Source organism: Phyllopteryx taeniolatus, chromosome 5 (assembly GCF_024500385.1).
Source record: "Phyllopteryx taeniolatus isolate TA_2022b chromosome 5, UOR_Ptae_1.2, whole genome shotgun sequence".
In the NCBI taxonomy this organism is placed as follows: domain Eukaryota; kingdom Metazoa; phylum Chordata; class Actinopteri; order Syngnathiformes; family Syngnathidae; genus Phyllopteryx; species Phyllopteryx taeniolatus.
The window spans coordinates 12,163,550-12,181,592 of record NC_084506.1 but is presented as its reverse complement, the minus strand read 5'-3'; the positions used below and the strand labels follow the sequence as shown (position 1 = coordinate 12,181,592).

The 18,043-nt window shown below is 40.6% G+C and overlaps 1 protein-coding gene across 4 annotated transcripts in view; it reads left to right on the top strand.

Moving 5' to 3' along the window:
• ppfibp1b (PPFIA binding protein 1b) overlaps positions 1-18,043 on the top strand; it is a 35,932-nt gene that overhangs the window by 4,325 nt on the left and 13,564 nt on the right. For 2 of the 4 annotated variants that reach the window (XM_061772741.1, XM_061772740.1), the window contains exons 2-12: positions 6,257-6,340; positions 6,553-6,758; positions 7,792-7,881; positions 7,960-8,073; positions 8,214-8,345; positions 8,905-8,997; positions 12,971-13,088; positions 13,263-13,295; positions 14,707-14,768; positions 14,857-14,941; positions 15,295-15,425. In XM_061772741.1, coding sequence (XP_061628725.1) covers positions 6,277-6,340; positions 6,553-6,758; positions 7,792-7,881; positions 7,960-8,073; positions 8,214-8,345; positions 8,905-8,997; positions 12,971-13,088; positions 13,263-13,295; positions 14,707-14,768; positions 14,857-14,941; positions 15,295-15,425 — 1,128 coding nt within the window. In that variant the 5' untranslated portion in view covers positions 6,257-6,276. Of the gene's footprint in view, positions 1-6,256; positions 6,341-6,552; positions 6,759-7,791; positions 7,882-7,959; positions 8,074-8,213; positions 8,346-8,904; positions 8,998-10,242; positions 10,347-12,970; positions 13,089-13,262; positions 13,296-14,706; positions 14,769-14,856; positions 14,942-15,294; positions 15,426-18,043 lie in introns of those variants that run through there. The other 2 variants (XM_061772742.1, XM_061772743.1) reach the window with 2 other exon arrangements.

Sequence of the window (18,043 nt, the reverse complement as noted above, 5' to 3'; positions counted from 1 at the left end):
ATATGTTAATCTTCAAATACTTGGTTGGGAATCCCTTTGCTTTAATCACTGCCTCGATGTGCCGTGGCATTGAGGCAATCAGCCTATGGCATTGCCTGGGAGTTATGGAAACCCAGATTTCCTTGATGCTTGCTCTCAGTTCTTCTTTGTTTTTGGGTGTGGTGCCCCTCATTTTCCGCTTGATAATACCCCATAGATTCTCAATGGGGTTTAGATCCGGCGAGTTGGCTGGCCAGTCAAGCGCTGTGATGGCATGGGCATCAAACCAGGTTTTGGTGCTTCTGGGGGTATGGGCATGGCCATGTCCTGCTGGAAGATTAAATCTGCATCTCCATAAAGATCCTGAGCAGAAGGAATCATGAAGTCCTCTAAAACATTCTGGTAAACTGTTGCAGTGACCTTGGATTTAAGAAACCAGAGTTTACCATCACCTGCACTGGACATTGCACCCCAAATCATGACTGACTGTGGATATTTCACAGACAAACCCTTGGATCTTGATTCCTGAATGAAAGCCACACTTTACTTTCATCGGAAAAGAGGACCTTGGACCACTGGCCAACAGTCCAGTCCTTCTTCTCCTTGGTCCAGTTGAGACGCTTCCTACGTTGGCTCATGCTCAGAAATGGCTTGATCCGAGGAACCCGACAGTTGTAGCCCATCTCCCGGATGTGTCTAAATGTGGTGGTTTTTGAAGCTGTGACTCCCATTCCACTTTTTCTAGATCTCTGCTAGATTCTTGAATCTTCTGTTTGATAATCTGCAAAAACCCACGGTCATCTATTTTGCTGGTGCATCTTCTCCTGCCACATTTTGTCCTTCCACTAGACCTTCCATTGATATGCTTGGACACAGCACTCTGTGAACAGCCACCCTCCTTAGCTATGAACTTTTGTGGCTTACCCATCCTATGGAGGGTATCGATGTCTTCTGGCCATTTGTCAAGTCTGCAGTCTTCCCCATATTGAACCCAACTGAGACAATTGAACCAAACTAACTCTAACCCTAGTGCTTTTGGTTTAGTAGATGATTAGTGTGTGACACTCAGTTGAAAACATTTATGGCCTCCCAAATTTGGGCTGATTTCTTGAATTTCTTCTATTCAATTTTTTTGAATTCCTGATTTTGTGGGTTTTATGAGCTGGAAGCCCAGATTATGTAATAAATAAATAACTACTTGAAATTGTTTAAATTGTGGGCCCTGAATCTATATTTGAAAGTTTAACTTTTTGAAAGGAATTATGGAAGTAAATAAACTTTTCCATGATATTAAAAATTTTTTGGGGAAACGATGTGTGTGTGTGTGTGTATGTGTGTGTTTATATTTATATCTCCTCAGTGCAAGACACATGAAAGCCCACATGGTGTTTGCTAAAAAAAACACCTGAAGGACTCCAAGATGGTGAGAAATAAGATTCTCTGGGCCGGTGAGACCAATTATATAACTTTTTGGCCTTAATGCTAAGCGGTAGGTGTGGAGAAAAACAGGCACTGCTCATCACCTGTCCAATATAGTCCCAACAGTGAAGCATGGTGGTGGCAGCGTCATGCTGTGGAGGTGTTTTTCAGCTGCAGGGACAGGGAGACTGGTTGCAATTAAAGAAAAGATAAATGTGGCCAAGTACAAGGATATACTGGATGAAAACCTTCTCCAGAGTGCTCAGGACCTCAGACTGGGCCGAAGGTTCAACTTCCAACAAGACAATGACCCTCAGCACACAGCTAAAATAATGGAGTGGCTTCAGAACAACTTCGTGACTGTTCTTGAATGGCCCAGCCAGAGCCCTGACTTAAACCAATTTGAGCATCTCTGGAGACACCTGAAAATGGCTGTGTGTGTGTGTGTGTGTGTGTGTGTGTGTGTGTGTGTGTGTGTGTATGTGTATATATAAATATAAATAAATGTATATATATATTATTACAGTGGGTATTCAGACCCCCTTAAATTTTTCACTCTTTGTTATATTGCAATATATTGCATCTTCATTTGATATACATAACACACATTTCATGCTATGTAAATGTCTATGCAAATACAGTACAGTGAAAAAACTACCGATAGTTTCCCCCTTACAGATGTTTTGGGTTATTAAGCCAATTTTAATATGTTAGTCAAATATAGTGAGGGACATGGGATGGTCTCCGGTGCTCTGCTATTTCAGGACATGATCAAAAAAATTATGGTTTTATTCTCTCTTAATAGTATAGTTTGATTATGTATCCTGCATTATATTGTCTTGTAGATGTATTTTACTGCTTTTTTACATCATGGCCAGGGGACTACAGATGAAAACTAGCCTTCTGGCTAATTCTGGCTTTTTTAACCATGTGTTTTATGAAATTGCATTGTCCCCTTTCAAAAATAAACTGATAAACTGAAACTGACCTGGAAGAGTTGCTGTGATCAATGTGACATTGTATTCTGCTGTGCACCAGAAAATCTTGCAGAAAAACGTCCAACCATCATTTTGAAGCTCAAGTGCTCTAGGGTTATACAGCAGGATCACAACCAGAAGCATACCAGCCAATCCACCTCTGAATGGCTCAAAATAAACAAAATGAAAGGCTTGGAGAGGCCACGTAAAAGTCCGGACTTTAATCCAAATGCAATGCTGTTGTGGTATTACCTTATACAGGCAGTTCATGCTAGGGCTGCAAGTTTCGTTGTTTGAGCATCATCATTGCGATGTACATGTGCGCAATAAGCGATGTTGGTGTACTGTAATATACAGTGAATCAACTGTATTATTAAAAGTGACCAACAGAGGGACGTGTTTGGACATGCTCAAAGATTAACATGATGAACCCCTGCTGTTTCCCCCATTTTGCTCTTCAGATTGAAACAAGGGAGGCACACGGGAGCTGCGTTGTGTGCGTTCAGGGACACTGCGTAAATGGGAGTGAATGTTCTCTTGTAATACAGTACATAATTGTAAAAATGTTTTACGAAGAAAATTATTAAATTACACTGTGATAAAATGGAATTTATTTTGTTTGGTAATATAAGAATAAATAAATGATTTAGTAAGTCGGTAAGATAGTCAGCCAGAGCTGCAAGGAATGCAAGGTTATCAATGTCCTTACACCATGGTTCTTGTCATCCTGTGTAGTGTGTTTTTGTTTGCACATTAAGGACAAGAGTCCCATTTTTGTTTTAATTCCTCATTTTAAAAAAACATTCAAACAAAAAATGTTCCTCATGTTTTTGAGATTGAAGGGTGAATGCTGCAGCTAGCTGATAGTGTGGACTGAATGGATGGCAACAATGGGGAAATGAAATGCCAGTATTTTGAGGGTACTAGACCATTGCCAACATATTTAGTGGGGGGGGGGGGGGGGACTATGAACTAGTTCGTTTTTAACCGGTGAACTTAGTTAAACATTTTAATTATGAACTGAACTAGTTAATTTTTGGAACAATGAACAGACCTTTTAACTAATTCATGTGGAAAATGAACTTTCCCAACACTGATCCTGTATTATTTTACATCGCAATATTTATTGTAGGTTTAAAAAAATAAATAAATAACCACAATGTCATTTTTTCACCCCAATATTGTGCAGCCCTAGTTCATGCTCAAGAAACCTCCAATATGACTGAGGTAAAACAATTCTACAAAGAAGACTGGGCCAAATATTCCTCCCCAATGATTCGTAAGACTATCTATTGCAAATTCTTGATTTCAGTTATTGCTGCCAAGTGTGGCACAAGCATTTATTTTGTTTAGGGGGTGAATACTTTTTTACATATAGGGAAAAGGACAGTAAGATATTTTTCCCCTTCATAAATGAAGTCATCATTTAAAAATAAAATTTTATATATACTTCGGTTGTTTTTGTGAGATATTAAAATTGGCTTGATGATCTGAAACGTTTAACTGTGATAAATACGCAAATAAAAACAGACTAAATCAGAAAGGGGGCAAATACTTTTTCACAGCACTGTATGTACATTTTATTTGACACGACAGAATAAAACTGATAGATTCTGTAAAAGCTTAAATGTTGGAGAGCAGGTGGTAATAAAACAAGAGGCCTTAGAAACACTGAAAATTGTATCATTCATACCGTCACTTTAGCATGGTATTGACTGTGTGCTTGGTTGTGTCTTATAGCAGCCATCTCCATTTTTCACATTTCAGTGGATGCTTATTTTACATAAAGTCAAACATTTGCCCACAGGAATGCTGAAATAACAGTGTTAGGTCTGTGGGTGGTTTCAATCCAGTTTGAAAATGTGTCCTGTCTTGGCCACTCCCAGGATGTGAGGCATGCGTTTCAATAAAGAACATTCCCTGTAGGGGTGGAAATGTCCACACGTAATGAGCGTATGTGCATGTGTGTATCGCTGCATGATCATAATGCCTTTTAAATAACCAAGAGAAAGGGATCCACTATACTGTTCTGGCATATGTTCAAGACTGGGACCCCAAAATGCATCTTGACTTCACTTGCAAACAAAGTATCTACTGTCGTATGGGTGGAAAATCATTGAGTCCAAATTTTAGGCAAATGGTCTCATTGATATTCTCAAAGGCTTCATTCACCACATCTTATCGAAGTTAATTTTATCCCCAATTATTTTATCATGTTACAATCTAGATAGAATCATTTCTCATAGTCATGGTTTATTCTAAACTCATCACAATAACCAAGTACTATAAGGTCACTCTATAAGGTGTTGCTCCTCATCATATGATAAGGTTGTTGCATAGGAAGCTAAGCGCAGCTAATAAAGGTTTGCTGAAATTCTTTGTTGCGTTCATTGTAATGTGTGTAAATAGATTTGGTAGTGCTGTAGTTATGGTTGAGCCCTTTGAATTCTGCAATTTCAGATGTGGGCCTTCACTCAGTGGGGGGGGTCAATAAACAGTACTCTTACTTGAGGATCCCCCCAGACCTCCCCTACAGTGTTTTTTTGTCACTTTTTTCATGCGTTTGGTGTTTGCATGTCTGATTAATATTTCTATATTTCAGTGCATTAGTTTGAGCAAAACATGTTGTGTACACCTGAAGTATGTCCCTTCAATAATGCCGTGGCTCTCCCCATCTCCCCAAGTGTAACCTGTTGCGTCACGCATTCGCTCGTCACGTTCTGAAGAGAGATACAGTAAATGCAGGTGTTTAATTGTTTCCCCATGTCTCTGTGCAGCTCCGTCTATGTTGTTTGGGTTATAGTTGATTGACTGCAGATCAATACACCAATATTGTGCAGGACCCTGTGATGTGACTATTGGGCACGCATACATTGCAATGATGATGCTCAAACACTATATTGTGCAGCCCTAGTGCCTGGTGATGAAAAACAATAAGCTACATAAATGTCAAGCCCTTTCTATCGTCCATTACAATATTCAACTCCAAATTTCTACACTACAGTACAGCAGTTAATTATTTAATAACCTGACAAAAACCTAAAAAGTTAAAATACGTACTCACCAGAGATGCTTATTATTTAAAGACAAAATCCATCCTCTTTTGCCAGCTGTGTTGGGTAAAGTCAAGAGCTACTGTAGTTGTTGCCGCTCTGGAAGTGGAAGGAAGTCCACCTTGAACAATTTGTAATCATGTTGGCCATCTCTTTTTGCTCAGTCACCGGCTGCATGTCATGTAGGGGAATCCCACTCGTGTAGCTGTGAACCTCTCTGAAATAAATCACGAACGACTGGAAGCTGCACAGCCAAGACACACGCCGGCCATGAAAGGAAGACGAAAGACTGTTGGAAATAATAGTTTCATGTTTCACGTGCAGGCGGCACGGTGGCCGACAGGTTAAAGCGTCAGCCTCACAGTTCTGAGGACCCGGGTTCAATCCCCGGCCCCGCCTGTGTGGAGTTTGCATGTTCTCCCCGTGCCTGCGTGGGTTTTCTCCGGGCACTCCGGTTTCCTCCCACATCCCAAAAACATGCATTAATTGGAGACTCTAAATTGCCCGTAGGTGTGACTGTGACTGTGAGTGCGAATGGTTGTTTGTTTGAATGTGCCCTGCGATTGGCTGGCAACCAGTTCAGGGTGTACCCCGCCTCCTGCCCGATGACAGCTGGGATAGGCTCCAGCACGCCCGCGACCCCAGTGAGGAGAAGCGGCTCAGAAAATGGATGGATGGATGTTTCACGTGCAATATTTTTACATCCTAAAGGGGCCATTTGTCATCTTTTGTATTTTCGTCTGTCTAGCAAAAGAGCCACTTCATCTAATGGTTCAAATATTACATCTAAACAAACCCTTTCCTTATTGTTTCATTGTCTTTTTCCAGTTTTTTTTGGGAGTCTGAAGATGATGGCGGATGCCAGCGACATGTTGGCAGCTGCTCTTGAGCAGATGGATGGCATTATAGCAGGTTTGTGTCAGTGCATAAGCAGTATAAAATCAGACGGGCCATGAAAGACTACAATACTGTGGTCCACTTTATTTTCAGAGAGATGACTAAGAAAACACAAATCTAGCCTAAATTTAAAAAAAATGTAATTCCCAAAATATTAATATATAATAAATAAATAAATTCCCAAAATATATATTAATACACTTCTCTGTTTTGCTTCTTTACAATAGGATCCAAGGCTCTTGACTACTCCAATGGGTTGTTTGACTGTCAGTCGCCCAGCTCTCCTTTCATGGGCAATTTACGGGCTCTTCACCTTTTGGAAGACCTAAGAGGCATTCTGGAGCTGCTGGACAATGATGGACGGAACAGTCTTCGCTGCCAGATCCCTGACTCCACAGCTGAAAGTCTGGTCGAGTGGCTCCAGGGTCGCCTGGTGAGTGCCTCCAAGCAAAGCATAGAATTTTCGCGACAGTAGCTTCTCAGTGCAGCTCAGTCTCATAAAAAATCGAATTAGTGTAAAATGGTTCTTGTACTGCATAGTCATATGTGCATTTTAGAGGCATTTTAATGAAACTTTGTATTATTGTACCCCTTCTTAAAGACATCTGTTTCAACTTAGATGCTAGTTTGGGTTGCTTTAAAATCTGGCTTGATTCTGTATGTTTGCACAATGTGCTGCCAAGGTTGCTTAATCCAGAAAACCGGACACACATTAATTGGTGGAGGCGACAACAAAATTGTTTGCTAAGTGGAAACATGACTGCCCTATTTGCAGAGTTCCTTTGGAATGCATGAACTGTTGTCTTTTATAACAAGAAAAATGCAGATTCTGGGGGGCCGAAAATGTGTTTGGGAAATGGATGGCCCACTGCCAGCTGGATGCCACAGTTTTTGTTTAATGCTGTAACTCACTCTGTCCAGCTGTCTCAATGTGAGCCTATATCTTTCAGCCAAGAACGGTTTTGTTTGTGCATGGCAAAGGATACGTCTGTGAACTGACACCTAAAAATGTATTTTTGTTATAACTTTGGGTGGCAGGGTGACAACTTGTTAGCACATCTGCCCACAGTTCTGAGGACCGGGGTTTAAATCCCGGCCCCGCCTGTGTGGAGTTTGCATGTTCTCCCCGTGCCTGCGTGGGTTTTCTCCGGGTACTCGGGTTTCCTCCCATATACCAAAAACATGCATGGTAAGTTAATTGAAAACTCTAAATTGCCCATGGGTGTGGATGTGAGAATGAATGGTGGTTTGTTTATGTGCCCTGCGATTGGCTGGCGACCAGTTCAGGGTGTAGCCCGCCTCTCGCCCAAAGATAGCTGGGAAAGGCTTCAGCACGCCCGCGACCCTAGTGAGGAATAAGCGATACAGAAAATGGATGGATGTTATAACTTTCCCATATGCTCACACTTCAGTATTTAATATCCATCCAGATTCTTTGACTAATCCATGCTATACTGTCCTTGTAGTCCAACGGGCACCTCTCGATGGGAGGTGGTGACCACTACCAGGAGAGGCTTACCCGACTTGAGAGTGATAAGGAGTCCCTGGTGCTTCAGGTAGGGCCAGAAGACACAAAGACACACATACTCTTTCAAAATTAGTTTTGAAAGAGACTGATGTCCTCTTGCATGCAGGTGAGTGTGCTAACAGACCAGGTGGACGCTCAAGGAGAAAAGATTCGGGACCTCGACTTTTGTTTGGATGAGCACAGGGAGAAGCTCAACACAACTGAGGAGATGCTACAGCAGGTCATCTTCATGAACTCACTAGTATTACAGTAGCTATTTTTTATACATCGTTGTCTACATAAACAATTCTCGTGATCTGCGATTCTTGCCAGCACTGACATTGTTTATTTTCTCATTCCCATCTTTATTTTTCATTGCAGGAACTTATGTGCCGAACAGCCCTCGAGACCCAAAAGCTGGAGCTTGTATCTGAATTGTCCAACCTAAAGTTAAAACTGAATTCCTTCCAGACAGAGAGACTGGAGTTTGATGAACGATTTCGGGACAGTGAGGTACGCAGGCAAATGCTGCGAACAGAAATAGTCTTTGTCTTGCATTTTCCCGTCATGCATGCACACACACAAGCACACACCAAATAGACTTTCATTGGTGTTGTTGTATGGAGTTTCAAAGCAGCTGCATTCTGACCAGGGATATGCCACCGTTCCCCAAACAAGGAATGTGGTGACTCTTAAATGTTGGTGTTGTCAATAAATTAACAATAAATAAGGCACAGTTGTAGGAATTAAATTACACTTCTTATCAATTCTGCCGTTCTCATCTACACAACTATAGCTGCTTCATGGAGTTAACTCGTACTGCTCTAAGCCAGTCTTGCAGTTATACATCACATTTTCAATATAGAAATTATTTGACTATAAGCAGTCCATATGCAACAGAGTGTATTGTTTCATTGAATTTACTAACTGTAATTTGAGCCTGTTGGACCTTAACTACAATTGCTCTGGGAAATTAACATCTATCTGGAAAATGTGCATATTTATTTCTGTCTCTGATCAACGTACTTCACGATCCTTGAAGGAATTATTTGATTTGAGTTTTCTCTTGCAGGATTTAATTGTGGAGATGAATGAATTGCGGTATAGATTGACAGAGCTGGAGAGTGAAAAGCAACAGTATGAAAAGAAACTTAAAACAACAAAGGTGAGTTATTAACTTGAAACTCGCAAAACTTAAAAATAGCAGCCATTCCTGACTAGCAATTTACTGTTCCTAACTTGCACTCAATGTCTAAATAAAGCCTCATCAAAGACATGTTCACATTAGACTATCGTAATCCATCGCTTCAAGTTACAATAACATTAAACAACAGAGTTACTCTTCTTTTATGTTCCAGAAAGAAGCATAAATATCATCTTGCACTAACTTTCCAAATAGTAATTCCACTTATATGCTGGGTTTGTGTTAGTTATGTTATCCGTTCTGATCTGAAAGAGAAGGCTTAACAACTAACCTCTTAAGTTTCTGTATGGCTAAAATTGGGGTGTACCAAATACAAAAGTAGAAACCATTGCTTGTACGAAGCCAGTAGATGTTTAGACCAGCAAACACAGTGTTTATTTTATTTTCTATTATGCTTTACGCAATTACTAATTCAAATAGGTACACCATATTATTTGGGGTTTGTCATTCAAACACATTTCCTTCTTTTACATTTTTTAAAACTTATTTTTATATGGCGAAATCTTTATTCCAGCAATTCTATGAACAATTAATGCAATTAAAACAAACCAACATACAAAAAGCACAATTTACACTCAAATGCAAAATTTGCAACTGTAAACCTGTAAATTTCTTTTGTAGCCCATTTGGCTAGAATATGCCTCCATTGCTTTAGGACAACAATAATGTATGACAAAACCAGGTTCAATTGATAGATCTATCAAATTCCAACAACTTTTTTGATCATCAAAAATCTACGTATTGCTTTACGAATAATCCCCATCCCTAATATGGACAGGCTCTGGGACTTGTAGTAGACAAACATATGGAGTTGGCCTCTGCAGCTACAACAGCGTCTTCTCAGAAGACCTTTTGTCCATTCATGCAGGAAGATATTTGTGAGGCTACTGATGTTTGGCAAGAGGGGCCATGACAGATTTAGTTCATCCCAAAGGTATTTGTTGAGCTTGAAGTAAGGGCTCTGAAGTTCTTCTGCATCAAACCTATGACTTACTGTGTTTATTTGGGGCACAATCATGCTTGGTCTTTCCCAAATTGTTCCTACAAAGTTGGAGAAATAGAATTGTCCAAATGTCCAAGGATTGATCTTCAGGGGAAACTAAGGGAGTTAGTTCACCTCAACGTGTGTATCCCAATACTGCTGTCTGTGTAGTGTATCTCTTTTACATTCTTGCACATTTTCTCTCATTGTCCTGGTTTTTCCTCCCTATTGCTAGTCTTTAATGGCCAAGCTTTCTAGCCAGAAAATCAAAATGGGCCAGATGCAGTATGAGAAACAGAGGAAGGAGCACAAACTGCAGGCTCTGAAGGTTGGCGTTTCTCAGGATCACTGTTGTGTCTGCTGTATGATTATCGGTTTGGCCTCTCCCTTCCTCCGGCTCCTCCTCTTTTTTTTTTTTATTCTTCGGATGCCAGACAGTTCCAGTTGCCTTGCAGACCTTTAAGCTTTGTTTTAACCCTTTTAACCAAATGTACAGAGTACTATTAGTAATTAAGATTCCAGGCACAAGGCTCGAATTAAGCTGTCTCGCATCGCAGTTTGCGCCTCAAAAACACATTGAAAAGCAAAACTGCGAATCACAGTTTTACCTCGGAGATGGGTTGAGGAGACAGAAGCACCCAGGGGTGTATATGTTACAACGCGCTATTATCACCGATGTGTGGAAAGTAGAATGTGGAAGTGAAGCTATTCGATTGCAGGAGTGGGAACACAATGGTTGCAAGATGCAACGCCGAATTGAGAAGAGAAAAAAAGTCAGAAAATAGCGAAAGTGTAGGAGCATTTCATAGTGAAATGCAAGGCGAGCACCCGTTCGTTGCAACAAGGACCTTTCTCTCCACCAAAGGCATGACACCGTATTGTGAGAGCCGAGAGATGAAGTTGAAATTAACATTACCGCAAATCGGTGAGATAAATGTCAGTCTACCTTAGTAACAAAACGTTAGCTCTGTGGAGCGTCTGTTAATTATGAGTACCGTCAAATGTATGCCTTGTTTATTACAAAGGTGACAAGTACAGTATAACACAACCATTTTAACGTTACATACAGGGTGCTTTTGCTCAGTGTAGTTAGTGTGACAGATGTGGCCAATCTGATGATCTGCAAATTGCAAAACTAAACTTTTAGTCAAGTAAGTGAAAAACAGGGCCAGAAAAAGTGAATCTGGATCATGTACCCAAACAGAGGAGCGTTTTTGCGAAGTCCATCCATCCATCCATTTTCTGAGCCGCTAATCCTCACAAGGGTCTCGGGAGTGCTGGAGCCTATCCCAGCCATCTTCGGGCAGGAGGCGGGGTACACCCTGAACTGGTTACCAGCCAATCGCAGGGCACACATAAACAAACAACCATTCGCACTCACATTCACACCTACGGGCAATTTAGAGTCTTCAGTCAACCTACCACGCATGTTTTAGGATGTGGGAGGAAACCGGAGTGCCCGGAGAAAACCCACGCAGGCACGGGGAGAACATGCAAACTCCACACAGGCGGGGCCGGGGATTGAACCCCGGTCCTCAGAACTGTGAGGCAGACGCTCTAACCAGTCCCCCCACCGTGCCTTTTGTGAAGTCAAATGAAGAAAATATTTTCTTTTCTCTCGAGGTTCCTTCATTTTAGTTTGAACACATTGAACACTTCCAATACTTGTAGTTATACAAAGAGTATTTGTCTTTTTCCCTGTCAGCTGGTCGAAGCTCATAAATGCACAGCCTGTATGTCACAAAATGCTTAAATGCTAGCTGCTTAAGTGAAGATTCACAAACACTGTTCATGCTTTTTTTGTAAGTGCGTTATAACATATACCCCTGGGCGCTTCTGTCTCCGCGACCCATCTCTGCGGTAAAACTATGATTCTCAGTTTTGCTTTCCAATGTGTTTTTTGTGGCGCTTTTTTAAAATTAATACCTTATCTTTTATGCACAATGTTAATTTAAGAAATAAAAACTGTTGATTATATAAAAAGGAAACCAATTACTCATAGGTTATTAAATGAAAGGTCTTATTTTCTCTTTTGTTTTCATAATTGCTTTTTAACCAAGCCAAAAATATAGATTATTCAAATACTCGATTGTTCAGTAGGCTACTCGAGTACTAAAACATTCATTAGCTGCAGCCCTACATTCAACTCCCCCGTTACATTGTCATATTTTTATTGTTTAATAAAACCCTTGCTTCAGGTCCCTGTGATTCACCTGCAAAAAAATGCTCCTCCTTGAAATGATTAGCAAAACTGCTCCGCAAAGAAAAATAAATTTTGAGCCTTGAGACAGCAGTTAAAGAAAGCTTAACCTCCCTTGCTTTAATTTCTTTACATGCCTGATTCCTGTAAATATTTGTTTACAATGTGTGCTGTATTGTTCTTCCCTGTTTTTCTGAGTCCACTCAGTGCTTACCCCTCACCCCACACACATTACAGCAGTGGTGACTCTTTTTTTCTTATTTGCAAGCTCCTTCATCCTCGCTCCTCTGTTTACATTTGTTGAGAAGTTGAGGAAATCGTCCTAGGAGCGAGGAGGGCGAAATGTTTGAAGTAATGAGATGTTTTTACATCAATGTCACAAATCTAGCTGCTTTATTTTCATGTCACTGGCAAGGAGCTAAAAGACTTCCGCAGAGGATACATTCATTGTTGCGCGTTATGGCCTTTTCCCGTGGAGCCTCCTCCATCCTCTAACCCTTTTAAAAAGCTGAGATCCTCAATAATATGGTGGTGTAAAAACATCTACCGGGTCGCAGCCAAAGCATTGAGGATCAAGGAGGTTTGCAAATAAGACTGATAGATGCACCCCAGGTGTGGCCTGCTTGCCTGTTCGCCACATAGGCATCTGTGAAATCTTTTGAGTTACTGTATGCTTTATTGTGTGAAGTTAGGCGGGGTTTCTGGGTTTCTTTGAGAAGAGAATGTCATTAAACGTGTCCTGCCTTTGACAGGAGGAGATCGTCATACTGAGAAGGGAGCTGGAGGGCAAAGATGGAGAGATGGGCACACTGAAAGATGAGACGGGCTTCAAAGCCATGGCCTTAAGCAGTGCAGATCCTACAGAGAGAGGTGGGCAACATTGTTTCGTCTGAATGTGAACATGTATGATGTTAACTTTACAGTGGTTACAAGGTCATTGAATCACCATGGCATTGGGGTCCTTTTCTAATAGAAGTGGTCACGACTGACTACAGATTCTGTTTTGTTTTCCCCATTTGTCTTCCTCTTTATTCTCTCATCCAGATGAAACTCTTAGAAAGAGGCTGAAAGAAAAACGTAAGAGGGTTTATGCTTCTGTTCATCATTGCACCCATCTCTACCTCTGTTTGCATGAACGAGCATGAGAGCCATGTGAACTCTGCTTGTCCATTAATGTATTTGCCCATCAGAGCGCTAATATATGCCCTGAGAACATCACAACTCTGTTAAATGATGATGTTTTTATGCAGCTTCTAAGGATCTAAACCGAAGCAAACTAAACCAACATCGTCACCAAAGCCATAAGTGTGTTTTTAACATATAAGCTGAACAGCGACAAGGCCTGTTTGCTTTGTGTTTTTGACAGCAATGAGGAATGAAATGTGTTTGTAACCTTTCAGGCTGTTCACTCATCCTTCTGCCTCAACCCCTGTAGCCCTGAAGATCCCCCACTCTCCTTTAAATCCTCTGAACACTTCTTGCTCACACCAGTGACCACTGTGTGTCCTGCTAACCAATGTTTTTGTCGTATTCAGTGGTGTGCGACATTGTTTGAATGTGTTCATATTTGTGCCTTTCCTCTCACTGATCTTTCATATAGTCATAGAACTGTAATTCATCTGTCAGTGAAGATATCCTATTCATGTTGAAGCTATTTTAACTTATGGGGAAAAAAAACAGCAATTGGAATTGATTTGCTGATTGACCTTTGTTTTAATTAGTGTTTTAATGTTTAAGCAAAACAGCTTTATGAAATGCCCTCATACAGTATATGGATGTCCAAGTGCATCCCAAAAATATTTTAAAAAGTTGAACAAAGGGGTTAAAAATATTTAAGTGTAATTCATGTAGAATATCTACAAATTTAGGTTGATAAGTTGCATTCTATCTGAATTTAGCTTTCTAAAAATCTTTTTTATATTTACCATAGTCAGAATCATGACATTTGACACTGCGAACGATGTTAAACTTTGCAGAAAAACGTAGGTAGTACCAACTGTACGCACAATACAATATTTAATCCTTTTACCTGACCAAAGCATGAAATTCGTTCAGATCTCCCATCAGTGGGATTATTTTGTGCCTTTTTGTGGACTTCCACAGCTAGATTTAATTGAAGGGCAAAATGTAAGTTTCACCTATGAAGACTGCAGTTGTACAGTTTCTTTTCTCCCTAGCCCAGTTAAGAAACTTCTAATGCTGCCAGTGTTACTTGCACAAATTCCCCTTCCACTCCACTTTCCACAGAGCCCAGTACTCTGGAACAGCCAGACCTTTCAGCAATCACCTTCTGGTGTGTGTACTAAAATAAATCTTTTTTTTTTTTTAAATCCTATTAAAAATATAATAATAAAACACCAAAAAACTGATGAGGTCGGTTTTTCTGTAGATTTTATCCTATAATTGCTTCCGCTGCGTTCCTGCTGATTGCCCATCGAGAAAGTTCTGACTGTTAAAGTGTCAAATAATCACTGTTGTTACTCACTAGATGTGGAAGTACAGCGAATGAAGAAGGCAGTTGAATCGTTGATGGTGGCCAATGAACAGAAGGTATAATTGTCTTCCTTTGCTTTTAAAGATCATATACCTGTATGCACTTTAGTCTTTGTGTGAGGTAAACACATTCTGTTGTTTGCAGGACCATAAGATTGAGGACCTGAAGCAGTCACTGATGAGATACAAGAAAGTTCAGGACATGGTGATGTCAGTACAAGGAAAAAAAGGTTAGATATATCTTATAATGGAAAACATCTTACATGTCTGTAAAAAAAAGAAACTGTTAAAAGAAATCCTTACATTCACATTAACCTTTGTGCCAACAAAAGATACATCATAGGTTTTATGGTGATGTATTTGTATCAAAGCTTTTGGAACCTCTTTGTGTGTTACTTTTTTGGCTTTTTTTTTAGCCAACTTAGTTCAGAAGCTACTTGTAACATCATCCTGCTGTATAGTGTATTTAGTTGTCCTCTGTTTCGAGGCACGCTCAGTATTGTATCATATGGGTGCCATCACCAAAGCACATTATTCTTTGTCACATGGTCTTGTCAGTGAACCTGTTGTCATTGTTTTACAGATAATCCTAATGATAATGAGCATGCAGAGTCTCCTACTGATGTTTCCACTTCCTGCTTGTCATCAAACCAAGTGTATGTAGACAAAAATGTGCTTACAGATGCTGAAGAGCAAAGGAAGATTGCAGATGAGGTTTGTGCAGAACAGTGTGACAAGAAAAAAAAAAATATATATATATATATATACACACACAGACACACACACCAAGTACTGATCGAAGGCAATAGTGGTACCCAAAGTGATCGGGGCACTGGGGACAGTAACCCCCAAGGTGGGAGGATGGCTACAGCAGGTACCAGGAACATTCGACATCTCTGTCCAGAAGAGCGCAATACTGGAACCAGCTAAGATCCTGCGCAGAACCCTCAATCTCCCAGGCCTCTGATAGAGGACCTGTCCTTGAAGAAGATACCGCCCGGGTGGGCAAGAAAATGTTTTTTTATACTTATATTAGGGCTGTCACTATCAAATCTTTTTAGAATCGATTATCCTGTACATATTTCATCGAGTATATCGAGTAAGCTTTTTTTCATCCATCCATCCATTTTCCATACCGCTTATCCTCACGAGGATCGCGGGACTGCTGGAGCCTAACCCAGCTGGCTGGACCTCTATCCTTAAACTTCATATGTTGATACTGAGTGTATGGTATAAACCCTGTAAAGAATTTGAGAAAACACAATCAGCCTTTGCTGGTTAGCATTTGCAATTAGCAGTAGTGCGCTAGTGACTAGCACTTTAGGTAGAACCCTGCTAACTACCATTCAGCTCAATCATTCATCATGTTATATGTACATTACACTTCTAAAAGTCTCTTAAAATCACTTACAAGATGCTTCTCTGTCATTTTTGGCAATGCTTTTCCACTGGCCCAACAGTGCATCCGTCTCAAACAAATGTCCGTCCGGTAAACATGGACAGTGGCCAAATGGTTCCGGGCGGCGCAAATATGCTTTTATTAATTTTTTATTTTGTATTTTTGCTTTGACGCAGAAGGTTTTGCGTTGACCAATTTTTGTGGCCGAGTTAGCCGTTTTTTTTTTTTTTCACAACTTATCATCATCATCTGCGATTATCTATCCACTGCAGGATGAAGGCTTCTTCTTCACGTTTCCAACTACTACGACATTTTGCAATTTGTTGCCAGGTGTATTCCGGTGTGTTTAATGATTAGATCTGATGATCTATCCATGTACTATTAGGTCTTCGCCGTGGTCACTTTGTGTCCAGTGGTATCCAATTGATAGTTTCTGTGGTCCACCTTTTGTCACCATTGTCGGGCAACGTGGCCAGCCTATTTCCATTTAAGGCTTTTTATTTTTTTTGAATGACGTCGGTAAATCGCGTCTGCTGTCTTATCCAACTGCATCTTTTCTTGTCACGAATGCTTATTTTCAACATTTGGCGTTACATGTTCCTTTGGGTTACACATAGTCTTTGTATAACTTTGGCATTCGTAGTCCAAGTTTCACTCCCGTAACTGAGGACTGGTAAAATATATTGATCGAAAACTTTTCTTTTCAAGCAAATGGGAAGATTCTTCTTGACTATAACATTAAGCCTTCCATAAGCCTGCCAGGCAAGCTTTATGCGGCGTTCAACTTCAGTGCTTGTATTTCCATCCATTGTTACAAGTCTAATTGAATACACTACAAAGATATTTAATGTTCAAACTGATAAACTTGATTGTTTTTAGCAAATAATCATTAACTTAGAATTTAATGGCTGCAACACGTTCCAAAAAAAGCTGGGACAGGTGGCAAAAAAGACTGAGAAAGTTGAGGAATGCTCATCAAAGACCTGTTTGGAACATCCCACAGGTGAACAGGCTAATTGGGAACAGGTGGGTGCCATGATTGGGTATAAAAGGAGCTTCCCTGAATTGCTCAGTATTTCCCAAGCAAAGAGGGGGCGAGGTTCACCTCTTTGTGAAGAGAAAATAGTCGTACAGTTTAAGGACAATGTTCCTCAACGTAGAATTGCAAGGAATTTAGGGATTTCATCATCTACGGTCCAAAATATCATCAAAAGTTTCAGAGAATCTGGAGAAATCACTGCATGTAAGCGGCAAGGCTGAAAACCAACATTGAATGCCCGTGACCTTCGATCCCTCAGGCGGGACTGCATCAAAAACCGACATCAATGTGTAAAGGATATCACCACATGCGCTGAGGAACACTTCAGAAAACCAATGTCAGTAAATACAGTTTAGCGCTACATCCGTAAGTGCAACTTCTAACTCTACTAGGCAAAGAAAAAGCCATTTATCAACAACACCCAGAAACGCCCCCGGCTTCTCTGCATCCGACGAGTCCACATTTCAAATTGTTTTTGGAATTTGTGTCCTCCGGGCCAATGAAGAAAAGAACCATCCGGACTGTTATGGACGCAAAGTTCAAAAGCCAGCCTCTGTGATGGTATGGGGCTGTGTTAGTGCCAATGGCATGGGTAACTTACACATCTGTGAAGGCACCATTAATGCTGAAAGGTACATACAGGTTTTGGAGAAACATACACTGCCATCCAAACAACGTCTTTTTCATGGACGCCCCTGCTTATTTCAGCAAGACAATGCCAAACCACATTCTGCACGTGTTACAACAGCGTGGGTTTGTAGTAAAAGAGTGAGGGTACTAGACAGGCCTGCCTGCAGTCCAGACCTGTCTTCCATTGAAAATGTGTGACGCATTACGAAGCATAAAATACGACAACGGATTGTTGAACAGCCGAAGCTGTACATCAAGCAAGAA